Source organism: Ceratotherium simum, chromosome 17 (assembly GCF_057802395.1).
Source record: "Ceratotherium simum simum isolate JZ-2026a chromosome 17, ASM5780239v1, whole genome shotgun sequence".
Taxonomy (NCBI): Eukaryota; Metazoa; Chordata; class Mammalia; order Perissodactyla; family Rhinocerotidae; genus Ceratotherium; species Ceratotherium simum.
In genome coordinates, this window is record NC_141916.1 from 52,030,780 (window position 1) to 52,051,301 (window position 20,522).

Genomic DNA, 20,522 nt, shown 5'->3' on the forward strand with positions numbered 1-20,522 from the left:
CCACCACCTCCCCACACTCTCCACCCGCTCCTTGTGCAAGCCCTGCCCCACTGAAGTCAGCTCAGTTGCCAGGCTGCAGAGAAAACAGTCACCAATCTATGCAAGCCCACAAGTTGCCTGAGGGCTTGTTGTTGGGTGGGGCCAGTCTCTAGGGTGGGCTGCCTGCCCTGGCTGAGCTGGATTAAATTGGTGCTGTAGTGGGTGGGGCAGACCCTGGGCTAGCAGGCCCCAGGGAGAACTCCAATGGCGTCTGTGTCAGCACGCCCACACCAGGCCACTACATGGGCGACCCCCAATGTCCCAGTCCCCGGAGAGGTCTCACCTCTCACCAAGATGCACTCAGGGCCTATCAGGTGAGTCTCTTTTCACCAAAGCACTGTGCACCTTTCTTTCTGGTGATTTTAGGTTGCTTTCTGAAATGGGTGAGTTTGTGCATGGGCCCTTTAAGAGCCAGTTTTAATTTCTTTATGAACCAGTTTTTCTGGGGGTACTCCCCAATGTTTTAGTAGCAGGCAAAGTCAGATATTATGCCACTCATCTCAATTGTGCTGGGTCCACAAAATGCCCACAGCGGGGGCGCTCCCTGGCTCAGGGCCCCGCTCCTCCAGGGAGGCTGCGGACCTGTGCGCTGCTCCCTGGCAGCCGTGAGGCGCTGCGGCTTGTGAAGGTGGCATTTTTCCTCTGCAGAAGGGAGTTTCTGCCTCTTCTACCTCAGTTAGGATTGTCCGTTGTTGCAGGAGTTCCTCTTATCCAGTTTTCAGTTCTGTCTCAGGGGTAATTTTTCCACAAGTAGTTGTAAATTGGCTGTGTCCATGGGAGGAGGTGAGTTCAGAATCTGCTTACGCCACCATCTTGACTTCTCTCCCAGACTTGTTGAGAATAATCTTAACTCTATATTTTTATGTAGTAAATAATTATTCCTCCCATTTTTTCCTTTAAAAAAGTAAGTTCAGGAATTTGAGTGTTGAGAGTTTAGTGAGATAAGCACATAAAATTATCACATCTTTAGAAGTCACCTTGAGTGGGATATCACCGCATAGACTGAAATATTACCCTTACCAATGACGAGAGACAACAATTTTCTTGCCATTTGGCCATAATATGTTGTCAACCTGCTTTCTCTGAGTGTAGAACTAAGAATGCCAATAATTATTGCAATGAAACCACAATCATGGATGATAATATGTCTTCCACTGACCTAAACACCTTCCTTTCCAGGCAGTATATGGTGCTGGTCCCCTCCTCATTCCATGTTGAGACTCCCGAGAAAAGCTGTCTCCTTCTGAGATGCCTGAATGAGACAGTGACTGTAAGTGCTTCCTTGGAGTCTACCAAGGGGAAAAGGAGCCTCTTCAATGACCTCATAGCTGACAAGGACTTATTCCACTGTGTCTCCTTCACTGTGAGTACAGCTACCTATCTCTGTTTTGTTTTTTTTTCTTTCTTTCTTTTCTTTAATGTAATTCTTATGGTCGGAGATTGGTTTTCTGTATCAGGGAATTAATTTAGAAGGATATCAATGACTTCAAAGAGAGACCTAGAAAGTTTACCCCAGCAAAGGAACAAAATATAGATTTCCCATACCAGAATGGGAGAGAGGCAATACTTATAGACATGCTAATTTTCTGTTTAATTCCCACAAAAATCCTACTAGCCAGACAAAGAATAAGTTAGATACTTTGGGGTGTTTCTAATAGTAAGGTGAAAACTTTAAAATAATACCAGAACTCATGAGGACCCCCACCTTCTACATATATTTGACACCCTGAGGAAATTTCCAGTTTCTTCTTGGGACAACCCATTCTCAAGACATAACTCCCACTGGGCTGGCCTGACGCTGTAGCAGTTAAGTACAGGTGCTCTGCTGTGACAGCCCGGGTTCGGATCCTGGGCATGCACCGATGCACCACTTGTCAAGTCATGCTGTGGCGGCGTTCCATGTAAAGTAGAGGAAGATGGGCACGGATGTTAGCCTAGGGCCAATCTTCCTCAGCAAAAAAGGAGGATTCGCAGATGTTAGCTCAAGGTTGATCTTCCTCACAAAAAAAAAAGACATAACTCCTACCATTATTAGAATATTAATTTTTTCCTTTCCCATAATTTTCAGAGGTGGATCTACTTTTTAAGTAAGATTATAATATTTACTCCATAAAGTTGACTATGTTTTAATTACTACTGTTGAGTCACATGGAAATTTGGGTTTCATTTGTTACACTTCTTTCATAATTATTCTCCTCCACTTCATGTTTAAGTAATAATTAATGCCCCCTACTTACCTTCCTGTGATTCTGAAGGAAAACAGGAAAGAAATAAATACTAAGGCCTCCAGGGAGAGGTTGTGAAGGCTCTTATGATCTTTTTTGTTCTTAGCTCCCAAGATCCTCTTCTTCTGAGGATGAAGTATTCCTCTCTGTCCAGATAAAAGGACCAACGCATGAATTCAGGAAAAGGACTACAGTGCTGGTGAAGAAGACAGAAAGTCTTGTCTTTATTCAGACAGACAAAAAAATCTACACACCAGGACAGTCAGGTATGAAACTCTATGGTGGGGTAATTCCAGAAATGAGATGTCTTCCTCAGTATGTTACCCAAATGGTCTCACTAGGAAAATTTCTCTTTTTCAGTTAAGTTTCGAATTGTCTCTGTGGATAAAACTTTTCACCCACTGAATGAGTTGGTGAGTCTTTTGTATGTGTGTATATCAGTGGTTTGGGAGACAGTCAGTGGCAATGGAGAGCAAGAAGAAGACTATAAGGGATTTTTGCTTCAGCAAACCTGAAATCAATAGTAGCAGAAAACAGTTAACCCAACCAGAAAAGCAGGTTTTCACGAATGGTGTTACCAAAAGGGAAAGAGAATGAATTTTTCTTCTTCTGCACTTCTCAGTCAACTAGATATCAGTCTACTACATTTATTGTTTAGAAGGATAGGTATTAAGCATAGGGGGGACATACACAGGTAAAATAGACAGTTTGGCCCTTAATACCATTTAATCACATAAATCCTCAAAAGCTTTACACCTCCTCTACGCCTCCACTGCTTTAAAGTTCCGCTTAGACTTCTATAAAACTGTATTGGACTAGTTGTCTCTCCCTCAAGACAAATATCTTATTCAAGAGATGTGTCATTGGTCTGAATCTTACACCACAGACTCAAGTATGCAATCAGTGTCACATTTCTTTCAATCAAATTAAACTCAAGAGAGAGTCCTTATGGAAAATTCACTTTTTGACATTTTGGAAAATGCCTCCTCTTCCCTTGTGGTGCAAAATAATCCAAAAGACTTACATGGATCCCAGAAACTGAGGGAAACCACTAGGTTCCAATTCATCGAGGTAATTTTTTATGCCCCTGTCTCATCAAACCTAGCACAATCCTTACCCTACCACTTTAGTCAACTTCACCTCAAACATCATCAAGAAAAAAAACAGTAAATCCCCACTGTACTAACTGTTCTTCATCTTTACCTGTATTCTTTGTCTCTACCTCTGTTACAATGAAAGAACTATCCCTGTTCCAATTCAAAGCCAACTCCTCTAGCTGTGCTTCTCAGCCCATCCTCTCTTACTTTCTCAAGAGCTCCCAATTGTTCTCTTCTTCTCCTCCATCATTGTATCTCCCTCTGTGGGGTAGTTCGTAACAGGCTCCACACTTTGCTACTAGCACCTTATTAAAAAAAAAAAGTTAAATATAAAAAGTTCCCTAGACATCACACCCCTTTCCAAATACCACTCCATTTCTCTGTTCCCCTTCATAACCAACCTCTATGAAAGAATTTACTACACACACTGTCTCCACCCGTTACTTCCGATCTCTGCACTTTTTTGATGCTGTGATATATTTAAAGCACACAGACAGGTATTGAGAATAATTTCACAAGTATCTATACCCAAAATTGTGATTAATTTAATGTTAACATTTTCGCATATTCGCATCATTTTTATAGAAGTAAGACATTAAAGAAAAATGTGAAACTCCCCTGTGTACCCTTCCTTTATCATATTACTCCTCCCTTCCTCATCATAGATGGCCACTATCCTGAATTTGGTATTTATAATTGCTGTACATGTTTTTTATTTTACTAAATGCTACATACATACAGTGCGTATATACATAGTATATGTGTATATTTATATATGTATACATAGGTATACATATATATGTATATACATATATAAAGAGAAAGAAACAGAGAGACAGAGACAGAGATTGGCATCCTTAAACTATTATGGTATTGTTCTGCATACTTTTTTCAAATTTTTATAAATGGTAATAAAGTACAGGCATATCTCATAAATATTGCAAGTTTGGTTCCAGACCACCAAAATAAAGTGAGTATCTCAATAAAGCAAGTCATGTGAATTTTTTGGTTTCCCAGTGCATATAAAAGTTATGTTTACACTATACTGTAGTCTATTACGTGTGCAACAGCATTATGTCTAAAAAACAATGCACGGACCTTAATTAAAAAATACTTTATTGCTAAAAAACACTAACCATCATCTAAGCCTTCAGCAAGTCTAATCTTTTTGCTGGTGGAGGGTCTTGCCTTGATGTTGACGGCTGCTGACTGATCAGTGCAGTGGTTGCTGAAGGTTGGAGTGGCTGTGGCAATGACAACAATCGAGTTTGCCACATCAATTGATTCTTCCTTTCATTAACGATTTCTCTGTAGCATGCAGTGTTGCTTGACAGCATCTACCCACAGTAGAACTTCTTTCAGAATTGGAGTCAATTCTCTCAAACCCTGCTGCTGCTTTATCAGCTAAGTTTATGTAATATTCTAAATCTTTGTTGTCATTTCAATAATCTTCACAGTATCTTCAGCAGGAGTAGATTTCATCTCAAGAAACCACTTTCTTTGCTCATCCATAAGAAGCAACTTCTCATCCATTCAAGTTTTATCATGAGATTGCAGCAAGTCAGTCACAACTTCAGGCTCCACATCTAATTCTAGTTCTCTTGCTGTTTCCACATCTGCAGTTACTTCCTCCACTGAAGTCTTGAACCTCTCAAAGCATCTGTGAGAGTCGGAATCAGCTTCTTCCAAACTCTTGTTAATGTTGATATTTTGACCTCTTCCCATGAATCAAGAATGCTCTTAATGGCATCTAGAATGGTGAATCCTTCCCAGAAGGTTTTCAATTGACTTTGCCCAGATTCATCAGAAGAATCACTATCTATGGCCGCTATAGCCCTGTGAAATGTATTTCTTAAATAATAAGGCTTGATCAAAATTACTCCTTGATCCATGGGCTATAGAATGAATGTTATGTTAGCAGGCATGAAAACAACATTAATCTCACTGTACATCTCCATCAGAGCTCTTGGGTGATCAGTTGCATTGTCAATGAGCAGTAATATTTTGAAAGGAATCTTTTTTTCTGAGCAGTAGCTCTCAACAGTGGGCTTAAAATATTCAGTAAACCACGTTGTAAACAGATGTGCTGTCATCCAGGCTTTGTTGTTCCATTTATAGAGCACAGGCCGAGTAGATTTAGCATAATTCTTAAGGGCCCTAGGATTTTCTGAATGGTAGATGAGTATTGGCTCCAATTTAAAGCCTTCAGCTGCATTAGCCCCTAACAAGAGAGTCAGCCTGTCCTTTGAAGCTTTGGAGCCAGGCATTGACTTCTCCTCTCTATGAAAGTCTAGATGGCATCTTCTTCCAAAATGAGGCTGCTTCTTCTACATTGGAAATCTGTTGTTTAATGTCGCCACCTTCATGAATTGTCTTAGCTGGATCTTCTAGATAACTTGCTGCAGCTTCTACATCAGCACTTGCTGCAGCTTCTACATCAGCACTTGCTGCTTCACCCTGCACTTTTATGTTATGGGGATGGCTTCTTTCCTAAAGCCTCATCAACCAACCTCTGCTAGCTTCAAACTTTTTTTCTGCAGCTTCCTCACCTCCCTCAGCCTTCATAGAATTGAAGAGAGTTAAGGACTTGCTCTGGACTAGGCTTTGTCTTAAGGGAATGCTGTGGCTGGTTTGATCTGCTATCCAGACCACTAAAACTTTGTCCATATCAGCAATAAGACTGTTTCACTTTATTACTATTCATGTGTTCACTGGAGTAGCATTTTTAATTTCCTTCAAAGACTTCCTTTGCATTCACAACTTTTCTAACTGTTTGGTGCAATAGGCCTAACTTTTGGCCTGTCTTGGCTTTCGACACCTTCCTTGCTAAGCTTAATCATTTCTAGCTTTTGATTTAAAGTAAGAGATGTGTGACTCTTCCTCTCACTTGAACACTTAGAGGCCATTGTAGGGTTATTAATTGGCCTAATTTCAATATTGTTGTGTCTCAGGGAATCGGGAGGCCTGAGGAAAGGGAGAGAGATGGGGAAATGGACAGTTGGTAGAACAGTTGGAGCACACAGAACATTTATCAATTAAGTTTGCCATCTTACATGGGCATGGTTTGTGGCACCCCAAGACAATTACAATAGTAACATCAAAGATCACTGATCACAGATCACCATAACAAAGATAGTAATAATGAAAAATTTGAAATATTGCGAAATTACCAAAATGTGACACAGAGACATGAAGTGAGCCAATGCTGTTGGGAAAATGATGCCTATAGACTTGCTCGATGCAGGGTTACCACAAACCTTCAATCTGTAAAAAACAATATCTGTGAAGCACAACAAAGCAAAGCACAATAAAATGAAGTATGTCTGTATATATCATTCTGTAACTTGCTTTTTCATTTATATTATGCTTTTCAAATTTATCCAAGCTGTTATATGTTTCTCTAGTATAGTTTAATCATTTTAACTACCATACAGTTCTTCATTGCATGAACAAACCACAGGTTATTTATCTATTTTACTGTTGATGAACATTTTATTAATTAATTTATTTTTGGCTAATAAACAACGTATATACTTAAGGTGTACAATGTGAAGTTTTGATATATGTATATGTATTTGATATATGTTTTTGATATATCAAAACTTGTGAATTGATCACCACAATCAGACTAATTAACATATCTATCAGCTCCTACAGTTGCCTTCTTTTGTGTGTGATGAGAATGCTTTTTCTGCATCTACTGAGATGATCATATGATTTTTATCCCTCATTTTGTTAATGTAGTGTATCACATTTATTGATTTGAGTATGTTTAACCATCTTTGCATCCCAAGGATAAATCTCACTTGATCATATGTATGATCCTTTTAAATTAAGAATGGTTTATACGATCTAGTGCATCCTTTAACAAATTAGAAAGACAGTATAATTTTTATTACTAATGGATTACTGAATCTATTTTTCTAATTTATCCTTCTCATTTTCTAAGTGATTATTATTTTTTCTTAGTATCCCATTATTTTTTTCACATTGATCTTGATGAATATGTTATTAGCCCTACTAATTTATCAGTAGATTCCATCAGTTTATCCATGTGGACAATAACATAATCTGAACAGTTTGTGTTTTCTTTCACACTTTTTATAAGCCAGTTTTCTTTTCTGGTCTTATTGTCCAGGACCTGCAGAATGATGTTGAGTAGAAGTATGTTTATGACTTTTATGGGAATTCTACTAAAGTTACACTGTTAGGTGTGATGTTTGCTATAGGTTTTCTGTAGAATCTCCTTATCCGATTAACAGATATCTCTTCTATTTCTTCCATTTATACTCATTTTTTTTTTTTTGTGAGGAATATTAGCCTGAGCTAACATCTGTTGATAATCCTCCTCTTTTTGCTGAGGAAGATTGGCCCTGGGTTAACATCCATGCCCATCTTCCTCTATTTTATGTGGGACACCTTCTACAGCATGGCTTGATAAGCGGTGCTTAGGTCCGCACCCAGGCTATGAACCTGCAAACCCCGGGCCACCGTAGCGGAGCGTGCGAACTTAACCACTACGCCACTGGGACAGCCCCTACACTTATCTTTTTAAAATTTAAAATTTGGGGAGTTTGTTTTGAAAAGAAGAAAAATATGTCTTCTGGGCAATGGAGAGAGAAATATGAAATGGGCATAAGCAAAGAGACAATATTTAAACATGAAAGTGGATGAAATACTCAAAAGAATGGATTTAAAAAGAGCAGGGAGGAAAAAAGGTACTGAGCCCTGAGGACTAAAAATTTAGAGATTGGGAAGATGAACAAAATTCAACAAAGAACACTGAGAAGGAACAGAAAGAGGAGTCTGGAGAAAATAATCAATGGTGCCAGGAGCTGCTGATAGGTCAAGTAAAATAAGAACTGAGAAAGTGAACTTTTTAGATACAGCAATGGGAAAGTCATTTGGTCATCTCAGTTAGAGCACTTTCAGTAGGAGGTTGAGTTCAAAGCCTAATGGGAGTGATAACAAGAGAGAATAAGAAAATGTTGGATACAATGAATGACAAGAAACTCAGAATTTTGTTATAAAAGAAACAACATCACCATGAGGGAGTAACAGGGTGGGAAAATGAGGTCAAAAACTACTACCTTTACAAAATTATTTTATTATTTGAAATACTTTTTCAGTGGATTCTATTGGGTTTTCCAGGCTAACGCCATATCATCTGCAAAAATAGTAGTAATAGTAATTTTACCTCCTTCTTTACAACTTTTATAAATTTTATTTCTAATACCTAATTTTGCTAGTCAGTACCTGTAGACCAAGTTGAATAAAATAAGTAATAAAGATCGTCCTTGTCTTGTTTCTGACTTTTGTGTTGAAATATGTTTTTTCTTGGAGATGGTATAGAAGTATTGAATTCTTTCTTAAAGAATTTTTGAAAGGAAGGTTGTTGAATGTTATCAAATGCTTTTTCAATGTCCATGGAGATAATCATATTCTTCTGTCATCATGTAGGTATTACTACAGTGAATTATAGGAATATTTGCCCTCATATAGGGCAGTCTTTGTATTCCCAGAATAATTAACTGCTGCATAATCACAACGTGTTCTAGGGAATTCTGTTAATACTATCGTATATAAGATATTTGCGTTGTTCTTTATATACAGTCATATGTCACTTAAAAAGGGGGATACATTCTGAGAAATGCATCGTTAGGCAATTTCATTTTTGTGCGAACATCATAGAGTGTACTTACAGAAACCTAGATTGAATAGCCTACTATACACCTGGGCTATATGGTACTAATCTTATGGGACCACAGTTGTATATATGGCCTGTTGTTTACTGAAAAGTCATTATGTGATGCATAATTATATAAGGTCGGTCTGAAGATTTGTTTTAAGGGCTTTCTTGTGAGTTCTAATAATATGATGTTAGCTTTTTTCTAGTTATACTATTCTCTATACCATTGCTATTATCAGTTTTTTAAAAATTTGATATATTTTTCTGATGAAATTCTTTAAGACTAGTCCTATTTAGAGTGTAATTACTTGAAAATATTTTTATTTCTTCTATACTAATTGATATGTTTGTAATTTCTCGCCCCTCTGGGGCCATTTTGGTGATTTATATTTTTCTAGGAAAACATTTATTTGCCTAGGAATGAGTAGAATCATCTCTTATACTAGTTTTAAATTTCTCCATATCTTATTTCCCTATTATTTCTAGATTTCTGTATTTGTCCCTTTCCCCTTTTTTTTGAGTAAGTTAGCTAATAGTTTATTTTTTATTCCACCAAAAGAATCCATTTTTAGAATGATTTATTATCTTTATTACTTTCTGTCAAATACTTCTTTTTGGTTTAGTTTTTTCTTACTTCTTATGTTGAACACATACTTTATTTCCATGTTTTTTAATTTATTCACAGGAATATTTAGGGCTATGTTTTGTCCTCTGAGCACTACATTTGAAGCATTTCATAATTATTTTTAATTAGTTTTTCACTTCTGTTTGATGTTCTCCTGGATCTAGGTTGCTTACAAGAAAACATTTAGTGAGTTGTTCTGCTTTGTTTTTTAGTTTTGTTAGTGTTAGGATTCCAGTTGGTATTTGCTAGTAAGATTTACTATTAAAAATGTGGGCTCTGGAATCAGACAGCTTGGGTTTGAATCTTAGCTCTACCAACCTCCATCTGTGCTTTCTTGTTTTGTTTTGTTTTGTTTTTAATTTTATTTATTTATTTTTTCCCCCAAAGCCCCAGCAGATAGTTGTATGTCATAGCTGCACATCCTTCTAGTTGCTGCATGTGGGCCGCGGGCTCAGCACGGCCAGAGAAGCAGTGCGTTGGTGCGCGCGCGGGATCCGAAGTCGGGCCGGCAGCAGCGGAGCGCGCGCACTTAACCGCTAAGCCACAGGGCCGGCACCATCTGTGCTTTCTTGATCAAGTTTCTTAGCCTGATAATGCCTCAGTTCTCTTATCCATAAAATGGGGATAATATTAGTACTCATCTGATTGTACTGAAGATTAAACAAAATAAGGAATGTGACAGTCCTGAATGATATCTTGCACAGAGCAAAACCACAATTGATGTTAGCTATTATTATTATTACTCTTCTCAAACTTTAGTTCAGAGTTAGAACTAACATGTGCAGCTTTCCTGCCCGACACTCAGAAATTCTGGGCAGTCGTTTTGTGCTAGGCCCACAAATCTACCGCTGGTCTTCTGACTACACTTTGAAAAAAAAAGGGCTGCCTAAGAATTCTGGAAGCCATATGATATTTGAAGCTGAATCATAAGAACACACAACTCTGTTAATCTCCATTTCCTGATTTGTAAAAGTATTGAATCAGCATGTTGTAAACTAGATAGCTGCAAACAACTAATGTTAGCAAATTCTGTTTTAGGAAATAACAAAACACACTTGTGATTGTTGGAATCTTTATTTCTTGTACTATTCCTAACATTCATTGGCTTCTTAAAGCAGATTAACTCAATATTCTATAAACTTTTATTTATAATTTTGTTGTATTCTCTAACAAATAACTGTCCTGTACAAACTTGCTTGATCATAAATTATCTGGTACATTGAAAAAATCATAATTCTAGGAATATAATCTGAACACAACTTTACTTTCACAGTTCTTTGAAATGTACTCATCCCTGCCTCTAGATGAAAACTCTGACAATCTCATGACTTTTCTGGTTGTTCTCAGATAATTATTTTTAAAAATCACAGTATTCTTCATTAATTGGAATGTCAAGTCCCATATATCAATCTAAACTCCAAACTTAAGTTGAAGCTATATATTCTCCCTCTTTTTCACAGCTGGACTGTTGTGCAGGTGGGAAGCCAGGCCAGAGGGATTCACTGATCCTCCTTCTTTCTCAGCTTTAAGTGACTACCCTGTCCTCTCCGTATCTGGGCTTTCTAACCTTGCTAGGATTGAAGAAGGAGAGCAAAAAAAGAATTGTCTTGACTTGTACTGTCCTGAGATGGTTTTGCATCCTTTGGGCCAGGTAGATGTTTAAAGCTAACTCATATTCTCATGGTGTACTTTTTGTGAACTCTTCAGAGACCCTCATCATTAATATATCACCAACAGTTCCTTACACCAGGCAAATGTGCTCTAGTCCAGTGGTTGCTTACTCCCTCTCCAACCTCCAGAAATCCAGATGTCCACTTCCAACTTATCTTCACCTAAGATGTGTTTCCTTCTGTAGATAGCCCAATTACACAGAATCTAAAATGACCCTTTTACTGGCTCTCTCTCCTGTGTGAGCCTCATCTGGTCAATGGGAGACACTTCTGTGTTCTTTGTTTGCAAAACCTCTGAAAGTGCAAATCAATCCCAAGGCAGTAGCAACTTTCCTTTGTTCTGCAGCCAGAGTAGCTAGTCAGCCATTTCTTGCCCTTATATTTCTAGGTCATGAGTTAGGCACTAGTTCACTCTCCAATTAAATGCAGGAGGCACATATCAAATGCTCACAGTGACCCCTTTGAAGCTACACTTATTAGACCCAAAATGAGAAGTAGGTACTTTGTATAGGGTAACAATAGATCCTGGTTGACCCAGGACAGTCTTGTTTTATGAATGTTGTCTGAAAATAATTATAATTAGTATCTTCTTTCACTCTCAAAAATTTCCTGATTTGGACATAAATTACATAGTCACTCTACTCTTATGGCTAGGGATGAGTCTTACAGCATGTCAGAGAGATCTTACTCAAAAAGCCTCCCCAAATCTCCATTCTCCCATTCCTTTTTTTTTTTTCTTTTGAGGAAGATAAGCCCTAAGCTAATAACCAATGCCAATCCTCCTCTTTTCGCTGAGGAAGACTGGCCCAGGGCTAAGATCCATGCTCATCTTCCTCCACTTTGTATGGGACATGGCCACAGCATGGCTTGACAAGCAGTGCGTCAGTGCACACCTGGGACCCAAATCCCGGACCAACGCAGCAGAGCGCGCGGCACTTAACCACTATGCCACCAGGCCGGCCCCTCCCATCTCTTTTTATCATTGATGTATATGGTTGAGTTCTCCAAGTTCTTGAACTTCTACTTAAAACTTCTGTTTGGTGATCTGTCTTGCAAGTCACTTTGTTACGTGATATTAATTTCCTTTAATCTTGGCTGAAACGCTTATTGTAATATTCAGTCCTTTAAGTCTATTTATGTTTGCTGTATTAGGAAAAATTCTGAGCTAATATTTTTTTCCGTTTCTTTTTTAGTTTCCACTGGTTCACATTGAGGTAAGCAACTTAAAGCATTCCATATTCAGAAAGCAATCAGTAAATTGAGAGGAAATTGCTGTTTGGAAGGTTGTGACAATATTCCAAAGACACTAGAGATTGAAAGAAGCCTTTGCGTATCTGAAATCCTCCCATTATCCAGAGAACTGGGATGTTGTACCTCATTCTGCTTCTATTTCTCTCTTTCCAAAGAAAAATACTAGAACTCTCCCAAATGATCTATCGTTAATACAGCTGTCTTCCTAAATGTATTATTGACCCTAATTCTTTATTTACTTTGATATGTCATAACCTGTTTCATATATCTAGGACCCTGGAATGAATCGAATTATGCAATGGCAGAATATCACGTTAAAGAATGGTCTTAAACAATTGTCCTTCAGCCTGTCATCAGAGCCCATTAAGGGCTCCTACAAGATAGTAATACTAAAACAATCAGGAGGAAAGACAGAGCACTCCTTCACCGTGGAGGAATTTGGTATGATTTTGGAAGATTGGAAAGGGAAAGTGGGGATCAAAAGCTTTTGGTTACTACAGTGTGAATCCATTTGGATACTTTCAGTTCCCATGGATGAGGTTGGGCTTCATCTGATTCTAACCAGGACCATCATCTATGAACAAAGAACTTCATAAAAGTTTTGGGATTTTTTAAAAGCAAGTTATTTTCCCTAACTTGGAAGTTTTCTCTTATTTCAGTGGAGGCTTCTGTGATTCCCTGGGACTAATACAATCTATAACCACTCAATGTTATAGCTCTATTGGGTGTTCTCTTAAGATTTTAAAAGTAGTTAGAAGCGAAGTCACCACTTCAGAGCACTGGTTTGTCATTTAGGCAACCACAAAAATAATTTGCCAATCTGCCACATTTCTCTTATCTCCTTCGATAGTGCTTCCCAAATTTGAAGTGCAAGTAAAGGTTCCAAAGGTAATCACTGTACTGGATGAAGAAGTGAATGTGTCAGTATGTGGAATGTGAGTTAATTTTTGTTTCTTTTTCTACCCTTAAAATACTCTCAAATACTGAGAATATTTCGGATGACATCTTGTTGAAACACCATAAAAATTTATATAAATACCTGGGGCATCTCTCGTCCCTTCTCTAGAACCTTCTCTTCATGGCATTATTTTCTTTTCTTCTTTCTTTTCCTCATTATAATTATTGCTCTACATCCATTATTACTGAAATATCCATTGCATAACTTGGTGGTATGAAGAAACAAGTTGGGTTCATTCTAATAACCTCAAAGTTTTTCCAACGATGGAATGAATTGTGTTAGGCGACATTGAGTTCTCTACCTTTGGAGATATAAAAGCACTTGATAAGATCCACTTGACAGGACAAGTAAAGAAATTCAAGGACCAGATGTGGCATTGTGCTGACCCCTCAAGGTGTGGTAGAAAGAGCACAGAACTAAGAGTTCACAGTCCTTGCACTTTGACTTTAAGTATGACTTTAAATGAACTTGCATTTCCTTATCAAAAAAACACAAGAATATTGGACTAAATGATTTGAAATTGCTATTAAAGTCTGCAATTATGGAAATCTAAAACAGCAATAGCAGAGGTAACTTGTAGAATGAGAAACTGAACTGCCAAAGGATCAAATACAGGAAACTTGGCTTCCGCTGAGCCCCTTCCCAAACTCTTTCAAAGTAACAGTGATGAGATTCTTTTTTTAGATTTATTTGCATCCAATAACCTACATTTATTTCTTAGAAGAGAAAATTCAGATAAATCAGAACAAATAAAATCAATTATTTTGTCACATATTCAAAAGAAATGTGTAAATGAGGAAAGAAGTTAATTCTCCTAAAGCAGAATGATAATAAATAAATTATATACTATGTGATTCAAGTTTAGTAAATAAATATAACAACATAAGTATAAAACAGTCTTTGAGGAGTTCTTGGGGGATTTTGGAAGACTGTCTCTAGCTGAGTGTGATTGTGAGGATTTTTTTTTTCTTTTTCACTGTCACTATTTTCTGATTCTTCCGTAAAACACATTGACAATTTTGTTGTGAGAAATTACAATAAACATTTAGAGTAGAATAAATAGAAGAAAATTGGAAAAGAGAAGTGTTAGGATAAAAGAGGAAAGATTGAGAGGGTTTGTTAGGAAATATTTCTCAGTCTGTTGAGCCGTGTTTCCAATTAACATGAACCATACACCGTAAAGACTTGGAGGCAGCAGAGTATAGTGGCTAATAGCTAAGCAGCCTGAGTTCAAATCTCAGCTCCATCACTTACGAGTTGAGCTGCCTTGATGAGTTACTTAACCTCAATGTGCCTCATTTTCCAGAACTACAAAATGGAGAAAGCAATATCATATCTCTTATGAGGTTATTAAGAGGATTAAGTTACTTAATATATGTAAAGCATTTGGAAGAGAGCTTGGTCCATAGTAAGTAGTAACTAGTATTGTATTTGTTGTTACTATGGAACTACAGAAAGTAAGTATGCTATAACTGATTGATAGTGTGGAATATGGATAGGAAGAAGGTGGGTCTCTGCTCCTTGGAAAACTCTTGGTCTCTGGGAATTTCTCTTGTGGCAGATATACCTATGGGAAGCCTGTCCCAGGACACGTAACCATGAGCATATGCCGAAAATATCGTCACTCCTTTTATCACTTTGGCAGAAATTTAGAGGTTGCCTGTGAGGAAGTCAAAAAGAAGGTGAGTGAAAACCATTTAAAGAGGCTTGTTGACATCTGAGAATAATTGTGAAATACAAATACAGGAAGAAGACAATCTGGAGGGAGGACAATCTGCCCAGATACCAAAAGATGAAAGTCCCACGATCCACCATGATAGATGGAAGAATTCCAGATATTTGCAACTAAACTTGTCAACAAACTATTAGTCATAAATGAGAAATAATGGTGTTTCTTTTAAATAATATCTAACAGTTATTGAGCACTTATGGCATGCTAGCCAACATTCTGGCATATTATATCTATTAATTTATTTAATCCTTGAATCAGTCCTATGAAGTAGGTGTTATTATTATCACCATTTTATAGACAAGAAACAGACATCGGGACACTATGTAACTTGCTCAAGATCATGTCACACAGCAGATAAATGGTAGAGCTGAATGCCATGCTCATAACCAATGTACTATGCTACCTCTAAGCAGTTGGTTCTCTCCAAAAAATGCCTTACATATTGGTTTGGATTGACCATTGGTCTGACCAGCATGCCAGTTTATTTTTATCTTTGTTTTTCTTGCTTATCAGCTAGACAGCCATGGCTGCATGATGCAACAAGTAAACACCAGTGTGTTCCAACTAAAGGAGAAGGGGTTTCAAACTATGAATCTTCAAGTGAACGCCAAGATTATAGAAGAAGGCACAGGTGTGTGGGTAATGTAGAACATGGGAGACAAAACTGTGAGTGTTGATGCCTCTTCATCATTGGGAGGATAGGGAGAAGGAAGCAGAAAAATAATTTGAAAGCAAGTGGTTCCTCTCCAACAAGTACTGTTTTGGTTTGGTTTTGTTTTAACCTCTTTCTCAGAGCTGGAATTAACTGGAACTGGGACAATTGAAGTCACAAGAACTCTAACAAAACTCACATTTGTGAAAGTGGATTCACGCTTTAGACGAGGGATTCCATTCTTCGGGCAGGTAGAGTACTTTATATTTCATAGATAGTTAAATTGTATTGTGACACCCAAACAACACAGATCTTTCTGCTCAAGATCATACCTTGTTAAAAATGATCAGTTGCTCCATAAGACCAAAATCACAAAACCACATATAACCAGATCTTTATACTTATAAATAATGCTCATGAAATCTATAAACCACAAAGCATTATTTTGTTTCTCTTGCAAAATAACAGGGGCTAAATGTTCAAAATAAATCCACACTGTCTCTAACCTTCACTTCTTTGTATATACTATTTATTATCTCTAATCACTAACATAAATATCAGTTCTTTCACTAGTTTTTCTTATAAGTATCTCAGCGCATCTGCCACTGTTAGTTTAAATGATAAATGCATTGGTGAGTGAGTGGTTTTCTTTTGAAGCACAGGAAAGTATGATACACCTATATGGCTTTAAGGATATGACCCTTACTCTCTATGTAATAGATAAATATATGTTAAATATAGGAAATGCAAATACTAAGAAAATGTTACCATTTGATGTTACTAGTAATTAATGATTAATGAATTTGTCCAAGTCCAACAGAAATCTCTAGTGAGTTTTTTGCATGGCTTATCATTAAAAGAGAGAGAAAATGATTGTCTAAGTTACTTTTTGTTCCTAGAATTATATAATTTTGATTCTGTGTACACATTAAATCACTCCCAGTATAGTTAGCATACACGACTCTGCTCTTACAGAGAAAAACACAGAATTTCAATGATGTACACTTGGGAGAGACAAAAAGCCCCAAGTTGGAAAAAAAAACAGAGTTGGCATAACTTGGGGGAATTTTTCGTCTTTACATGATGTCAAAAAAAGGGTTTTGCTCTTGTATTCCTTATGGCTGGTATCATCAGCCTGAATCTACAGTTTATTCATTGTTCTATTATAGGTACGTCTGGTGGATGGGAAAGGAGTCCCTATCCCAAATGAACTCATCTCCATCCAAGCAAATGAAGCTAACTATTCCTCCAACAGTACCACCGATGAGCATGGAGAGGTGCATTTCTCCATCGACACTACTAATGTTACGGATTCCTCCCTCACTGTCATAGTAAGTTTGGAAGTGAGGACCTAAAAACAAAGGAGAAGCCTTGGTAGCAGAGTTGCAACCCAACAGTGCTTAGCTCAAGGAAAAGAAATTCATATTCCAAGTTGTCTTATTGTAGGGTGAAATGTGACAAGTTCTTGATAAATAATAAAGGTACTATGGGAAAAACTAGAGAAATAACTGCCCATACCATAAAGATATTCTTTTAAATATTATATTCCCAATAAATAATTATCTTCTTTTATTTTGGTTCTGCTCTATATCTCTCAAGTTGATACCCTCAAACAAAGAAGGGTAAAAGAGTGTATTTTATTTATTTAATCAAGGATAGATGACATTTGTATTCTCAAATTCATTACCCCCAAAATATGATATTCATTTTCTCAACCCACAAATGTTCATTGCATACTTGCGGGTACTGGGCACTGTGCTAGTGCCTGGTAAGAAGAATAATCATGGTTCATACTCTCATAGAGCTCACATCATTGATGGTAGAAAGTTCCATTAAGTATTACTGTAATACCTGTGAGTGTTATAATCAAGGATGAACAAAGTAGAGTGAAAGTTAGGAGAAAGTCTTCTGAGGGGATTAGTAAAAGGGAAAGATGAATCCTGAAGTATTAAAGAGCAACTACTACATGAGAACATAGACATAATTGCCCCTCAAATAACTCCTGCAAAACTCAAGGATATAGAGCTTGCAGAGACCTCACAAGATCAGTCCACAGTATCACAGTAGCAGTAACCTTTACCTGTGCAATTAAATTAGTTATACAACTTAATAAGCCCAACTAGATAGAGACATCTACTTGCTGAAGATCAACTTATCAATTTATCACAATTATTCTCCTCAATGAGATTTCCTAGTTCCTCTGGTTCTGGTCTGTCTAGATAAACAGTCTATGCAAAAGATACACTTCACTTTTTTCTATTCATAGGTATAAATACTTACCTCAAAATCTTCTGAAAATTGGGGATACTGTCAATTAGTTCATTTAATCAACAATAAGGGAGCTGTCCCCCATTTTTACTAAGAAGTGCAAAATTTTTAACTATTCAGTCAGGTGGGAGAGCAAGCTTATGCAGCTTAGAAGAGAAGTCCTTTGTAACAGGCTGTCTACAAAGTAACATTTCTTTTTGTTTCTCCAGGTTTACCACAAGGAACAGAGTCCCTGTTTTAGCTACTATTATTGCATGACAGAAAAACATAAACAGGCATATCACACTGCTAACCACGTTTTCTCCTTAAGCAAGAGCTATGTCTACCTTGAGCCTGTGGTTGGTATCTTGCCCTGTGGCCAAATTCAGACAATTCAGGCACATTATATTCTGAATGGGCAGGTCTTGGGGGAGCTGAAGGAGCTCGTCTTCTATTACCTGGTAAGTACTGACTCTTGAGTGGAAGATTAGAAAGAAGATGTATATGAGGCCAAAAAATACGAAATCCTTTCATTTCTTAACCACGCCTCTTTTAACACTTTGTCTTTTCATTGGGCTGGATATCACCACCGGGGTCTCAATGATAAATATGTTAATGGGGGACAAGCTTCATGATAAGTGTGGTGATAAACTGAGAAAACATCTTTTATTTTAAGATCATGGCCAAAGGAAGCATTATCCGAACTGGAACCCATATTCTCCCCATGGAGCCAGGAAAAAGTGAGTGTTCCCCATTTACCAATACCTCTCTGACTGTACTCCCTAAACACTCACCAATGGACCCCCAACAATTGAGCAAAATAGGGATGCTATGATGCTTCTTGTGTGTCACCATTACATTCTCAACAGCCATAGGTCAAGGTTCCACTGCCTAATGTAGGCTATAGTATCATTAACTCAAAGAAGGAAAATTCTCAAACATCTCAAACTGAACATCACCAACAATATTAAACACCTATTCCTGGGGCTAGAATATCTGAAAATATAAAATATTCCTATATATACCTAAAATGAATAATCCATGAAGTCATACTAAGATTAACATCAAAAAGGTAAAGTATATTATTTCAATTTCTTTTCCCCATAAGATCTAGAAGCCACCCACCTTGAACTTTGATCATTCTAGCCACATCAATTTTTGAATGATAGAAAAATGACTAGGAAGAACAGAACTATAAAGTATAATAGATGGGAGACTGAGATATAAAGATTTCAGAGGGGAATAAAAAATTGGGGAATTAATGCAGATTAGGTATTCTCACACTGCATATGCGTCTATCATGATCTTTCATGTCAGTGACCTATGTATCTTGTTTGTTCATGCTTATTTAAAAAGTGTCCCTGAATTTTATTCAAATAAACATAAGCATCTTCTTAAGTCATCAAATATTTCTTCCGGCCTTATTACTATTTCCTCTCTAAGAATGCTTTTCCCCTAAGTACCCATATAGCTAGTTTGGTCACCTCTTTCAAGGCTTGACTCAATTGTCACTTCCTCAACTAGGCCTATTCTGGATGTCCCTATTTAAAATTGTAACTTACCACTCAACCCTGGTATTCCCAATGCCCTTTTCTCCTTACCCTGCCCTACATTTTTCTCCATAGGACTTATCACATGTAAATATACTACCTATAATTTACTTACTTATTCTGTTGATTTGTTGCCTTTTTCTTTCCACTACAATATAAACTGAACATGGACAGAGAGTTTGGTTGGTTTTGTTTTACAGATATGTACCAACTGCCTAGAACAGGGCATGGTACATAGTAAATTCACAACATATTTGTTGACACCCTTGGTTGCCCAATTTTAACAACCATTTAGTTCATTAATAAAAGTTTCAAATAAGTTACTTTTAAAAAGCTAAATAGAAATCATAAAATACATCATTAGGAGATTATATAGCTTCAGGTTGGTCTAAAACAAGAAGGGAGACTTCTAATATTGCACAATTTTCACTAAAAAAATAAAAGTACTGTGAAAATTTGATTCACACAAAAGGTTTTTAAAAAAATAAGCCACAAGGTCAATAAACCAACTAAATCAGCAATAAACATTTACTAAAAAAAAAAAAAAGTACATTTGTATTTCTAAGTGTTGATTGCTCCACTAAACTAGTCTATAATTTCCAATTCCATCTGAGTTCCATCACTGCCAGATTATCATCTCTTATTTTCCCTCCTTCTATCTGAGTTATAAATGTAATGACAATCAAGGTAGTTTCATTACTTGACAGAAACAATAACTTCTAGCTAATGACATTTAGGCTTGCTAAGCTTTAAAGCAGATAGGAAATCACTATATGAATAGCAGAAG

The 20,522-nt window shown here is 37.1% G+C and overlaps 1 protein-coding gene across 1 annotated transcript in view; it reads left to right on the forward strand.

The window, feature by feature from the left end:
- Window positions 1-206: 206 nt before the first annotated feature.
- The window catches only part of LOC101406742 (alpha-2-macroglobulin-like), a 70,271-nt gene continuing 49,955 nt past the window's right edge, over window positions 207-20,522 (forward strand). The window contains exons 1-13 of the mRNA XM_087442778.1: window positions 207-353; window positions 1,219-1,402; window positions 2,371-2,530; window positions 2,625-2,677; window positions 12,539-12,559; window positions 12,869-13,037; window positions 13,447-13,531; window positions 15,116-15,236; window positions 15,800-15,917; window positions 16,080-16,189; window positions 17,108-17,269; window positions 18,416-18,646; window positions 18,862-18,925. Coding sequence (XP_087298904.1) covers window positions 244-353; window positions 1,219-1,402; window positions 2,371-2,530; window positions 2,625-2,677; window positions 12,539-12,559; window positions 12,869-13,037; window positions 13,447-13,531; window positions 15,116-15,236; window positions 15,800-15,917; window positions 16,080-16,189; window positions 17,108-17,269; window positions 18,416-18,646; window positions 18,862-18,925 — 1,588 coding nt within the window. The 5' untranslated portion in view covers window positions 207-243. The remainder of the gene's footprint in view (window positions 354-1,218; window positions 1,403-2,370; window positions 2,531-2,624; window positions 2,678-12,538; window positions 12,560-12,868; window positions 13,038-13,446; window positions 13,532-15,115; window positions 15,237-15,799; window positions 15,918-16,079; window positions 16,190-17,107; window positions 17,270-18,415; window positions 18,647-18,861; window positions 18,926-20,522) is intronic.